Source organism: Pinus tabuliformis, chromosome 6 (genome assembly GCF_031772625.1).
Source record: "Pinus tabuliformis cultivar Carrire ecotype Pingquan chromosome 6, CPIR1, whole genome shotgun sequence".
Lineage (NCBI taxonomy): Eukaryota > Viridiplantae > Streptophyta > Pinopsida > Pinales > Pinaceae > Pinus > Pinus tabuliformis.
Genome location: NC_142292.1, coordinates 1,967,057,742 through 1,967,062,565, shown reverse-complemented (window position 1 = coordinate 1,967,062,565; position 4,824 = coordinate 1,967,057,742). Strand labels below are relative to the sequence as shown.

At 34.9% G+C, this 4,824-nt stretch overlaps 1 protein-coding gene across 1 annotated transcript; it reads left to right on the top strand.

Moving 5' to 3' along the window:
- Window positions 1–270: 270 nt before the first annotated feature.
- LOC149267060 (protein NUCLEAR FUSION DEFECTIVE 4-like) lies at window positions 271–942 on the top strand. Its single transcript, XM_089410086.1, has one exon. The coding sequence runs from the start codon at window positions 271–273 to the stop codon at window positions 940–942; it is 672 nt and encodes a 223-aa protein (XP_089266212.1).
- The last annotated feature ends 3,882 nt before the right edge of the window (window positions 943–4,824 follow it).

Genomic DNA, 4,824 nt, shown 5'->3' with positions numbered 1-4,824 from the left:
CTGATAGTCATACGCTCAGAGCTTCAAAAGTCAGGAAACGTTGTTTAACGGGACCATAATGATGCTTTTTCAAGTCAAAGAGAGCTCAAAATTGAATTGTAAATTTGCTGCAAGGATTTCAACCCTACCTCCATCGATATATCAGTAATTGTAACAGAAGGCACATATGCTGAGAGTAGCAATGAAGTAGTAGGCAGTGATGATGAGAAGAAATTTAATAAAGGCAAAAGGCCTCAAAGCGGTGAATACCATACAATTATTCAAGCGCTAATGAGGTTAGACTTGTGGATAATTTTCTTGGCAACGAAATGTGGATTGGGATCTACAATTACAACGATTGACAACATGGGACAAATTGGAAAATCCTGGCGATACTCTTCTCTGAGTATAAGCACTTTTGTTTCACTTCTGAGCATCTGGAACGTTTTAGGCCGAGTTGGGGCAGACTTCATCTTCGAAATACTTCTGCACAAGTATTCAATTCCAAGGCCCTTTTTGCTAAGCCTAGTGCTATTAGTTGCATCCATTGGTCATCTCCTTGTTGCTTTGGGAATCCGTGGATCCCTTTACATGGCCTCCATTGTGATCGGCATGTGCTTCGGTGCACAGTGGGGTCTCATGTTCTCTATCATCTCCAAACTGTTTGGGCTTCTCCATTTTGTGATCTTGTATAACATTGGAGCAAGTGCCAGCCCTCTGGGAGCCTATTTTTTCTTTGTTAGGGTTGTAGGATACTTCTACAATAGGCGAACAAAACTTGAAATGTCAACTGGTGGTGTTCCAATTACACCAAATGAGATGATGTGTGTTGAGAAGTCTTGCTTTGAGATAAAATTTATCATAATGGAAACAATTAGCATTGTTGGTTCGGCCATTGCAATTGTTTGGTTTATAGAACCAGGCAATTCTACAAGCAAGACATTTATGGATAATTCAATATAGAGGCCCATGACTCGTCATTGTTCGATCAAACCCCTCATGATGTATTGATCAAATGGGAAGTAGTAGCCAGAACTAGTAACGATAAATTGCTTGATGTGTGACTACCAATTCAGAGTACACCATTGTGTTATAAATTAAAATATATTAGTTAATATGTTATAATATATTAGTTAATATAGATATTCAAATACTTTATTTAAAGTATATATTGAAATATTTTTAAAAAGCCACACTTCAAAGTGCAAGGGTAAGTTTTTGTTTTTTGTTTTTTGTTTCTTCTCTATTTTTTTTAATTATTTCATATTTTTATAAAGTTGATATAAAATGATATTATTTAATATCATGAAAAATATTTTATTTATGAATGAGAGTGAAATATTTTGTTTTGTTCTTAATATATATTTCTTAAATACCACATATAAATTCAATTCTATGTTAAGAATGAAAGGAATTACACATTTCCTTCATATTGGCTTGTAATCTAAACTAGTATAGATCCATATTAACAATGAATATATAAAGCTTGGATAGTGATCAAATCTCTTTACCTGAAATCCTCTTTTAAGTTAGGAACTTTAAAAAAGATTTTCACCTCTAGATATTTGATCATTTTATATGCTTGTCAAATCATTCTTTAAATTACATTCTTGAATGAATATATGGATTCAACCCCTTGAAAATCCTCTTGGGCAAATTTTGGATTGTGTAGACTAAACAATTTATACTTACAATTCATTTAACCAAAAAATATATCTGAAAAAAGGAAAAACTGTAGAATAATATAGAATATTGAGAGTACTTGAAATGTTTTAATCATACTTTATTTAATCAATATATATAGGTGAAATTGAAATATTTTCATTAACATGAGCATTGAAATATTTTATTTATGGACCACATTATACACATTAAAATGTTTTTTTCTTATTAATATATTTTTAAATACACAATATTATTTAACCTTGCATATTAAAATATTTTATCTATTACCCATATTGATTTTTTTTACTATTATTAATATTTTTTAAATTCCACATATTAATTTTATACTAAAAATTGAGTGAATTGCGCATCTCCCTCTTTTTTTTAGTAAGTTGGATTTTGCATTACCTTTGGATTTCAAATTACATTGCTAATATATCATGATAACCATGTATAAAAAAATAAACTAGCATTACTCAACCACAAGAAAACCTCATTTATCAACCAATAACAAAGTAGACAGAGTAACAACCAAACAAAAATGCCAAGGGTTGGTTCAATTGGTCGAGTCCCCATCATTAAAGCACCTTTTCTATAAAGAGGTCACGAGTTGAATTCTCTCCACACTCTCATGGCCAGGCTTCATGGTTGATTCGACAAGAAGTGATCCATTTGGATGGATCTTCTTGGTAAAAATATTTCATGGATGTAGCGGCCATTGATCTCTAGAGTCCGTGAACCACATAGAAAAAAACAATAAAAAGAAACAATTTTCGATCATAGTGGCATCCTACCACAAACCAACTACTTGAAAAGATACAAAAATAATAGAAAAACAAACTCAAGAATCATATGATGTCACAGGTGCAGGATCCCTTACATTGGTTCTAGTTGTTGCAGAAGGCTTGGATTCACATTAGATATGACTATTCAGATGGGCCAAGCGATCTAGGCCAAGCGAGAATCCAATATCTTCAAGTAGTACCTTTGGTGATGTTGCACCCTCTAGATATCATTTGGGAATGAAATGATATCATTCTTGTCTTCCTACTTTTCCTTTAGAACTTAATATAATAGGGTATTCAAGTACCAATGCAAGTTGATGGAGTGCATATATTGGTTCCTTCTTCCCCTTGTATGACCATAGTCATAATGCCAATTAGAGGCTTCCGCCTTAATTTATGTATCTAAGTAGATCTTACGATCATGAGTAACATTTCTCGTAAGATGATGAATCTCCTCATCGATGCTAGGAGATGTCACTGAATGATATATCATTTCCATTTCATAGGCCCAGGGTTGAGCGCATGGTTGACCTTATTGGCCACACCCAGCCACCCCTCTATAGTTATGCATCCTTTGTATGGGCATTACAACCAAAAATGGAGGAAAGCAAACTAGTTGCACGGGCCACTACCAATTCTCCCATGAAAAACCCAAGCAACCAATGCCTTGTTGACTACAAAGATATAGGTTTTAACCCAATACAGAAATTACTTGCAAACGAATTCTTAAAAAATAGAAAATATACGATGGAAAGAAATGAAAAATAAATACACAGATATTTTCCCGTAGATCCCAAAACAAAGACTACCAAATTGATTTTTCATTATATTAATTTTAATGTTACAACACATATATATACATGCCGAAGCATTCATAAACCCCATTCCATTAACTCTAGATTAGAACATAACCGTAGTTCACTGGACCGGATCTACAAAATACTATCAGCATAAAACTATCATGCCCAAAACCATGTGCGAAATCCATGCACAAAACCATAGGTAGGTTTGCCCACCTAATATAGGGTCCTAAAAACAATTATTGAGGCAGTGTCACGGACCCTGTGCAGGGGGGCTACCACCCCTTACAAACCCCCCAGCAGGGGGGGAGCTGCCACTCCCCTTGTGACCACCCCGTTGCACCCAACGCAGGTCTGCCACTCCACCTGTGACCCCCCTCATTGCACCTGACGCAATAAAAGGGGGGGGGGGATTGTCGACCCCTCGTTTCACAAGTGGGGCTATTCGTGGAAAGAATATAACACACACCCAACAAAAGAGGTAACAAAAATACCTGTAGAAGCAATGAGTTCCCTCCAAATTTGCAAGAAAGCTTAAAATAATAGATGCCAAAAGACTCAACACAGTGTAGACCCCAACCAACCTATCAACAATAAGAGGAAGGACATTTATCCAAGCCAGGTCGAGGGGTGGGAGTAGGCTTTAAAATTGACGTGCATTTACCCATTTTATTTTTATTTTTTAAGATGTAAAATACAATTAATTTCCAAACAAACACGTCATTGTTAAGTTGTTGATTATTTTGGAAAAGTCAAAATGAACTTGCTAATTATTTTGGAAAGTGTCAAAATGGCGGGCATAGAAGAAAATCAGAAGGTACAAATTATATATATATACACACACTGAACTAGCATGTGCTTCGCAGAAAGGACAGTGATGGAAGATACATATATTAAATATTGTTTGGTTAACTATTATCGACCTTTAGGCTGCATTCATCTTCATACTGCACAATTTTATTTATTGTTGATTTATCTTGATATTACTTAGTACAGTTAGTACCTTATGTGTTTTTTGAAATAGAGGTGTTACTTAGTTGTATTAATTAATTCTACTTGAATTGTGCTCTTGAGTCTTGATGATGCTTATGATGCGCCATGTGTTACACTATTGAGCTTCAAAGACTCCCGATCAATGGGAGGAGTTTGAATACATACATCAATGTGGCCGGAGAGGAATGAAAATATTTCTCCAAGTGGAGCCACTTTTACTGAACTAATACGTGTAAGTTTCATGATCCCAACGACGGTAGTTTTACAAAACATCACATAGATACCCAAATCAAGATTGTAATGATATACATGGCGACATAGAGGGATTTAGATTTAATAGAATTGCATGTCTGTCATCTACTTAATAATGATAAGTCACATGATCCTCATCGATAATACTTTGAATCGAAACTCATTTGCGATGAGAAAGACACAAATATGCTCTTGAGATTGCTAGACCAGGTGAGCCTTCGTTGTATTTCACTTGAATTTTATGGTTTTCGCCTGTTTTTTTAGAACATATACATATAACTTAGGTTGTGTTGAAATATTAATTTCCCCTGCTGCGTACTGTTTCCATAAAACCAGTACGCTTCCCAGCA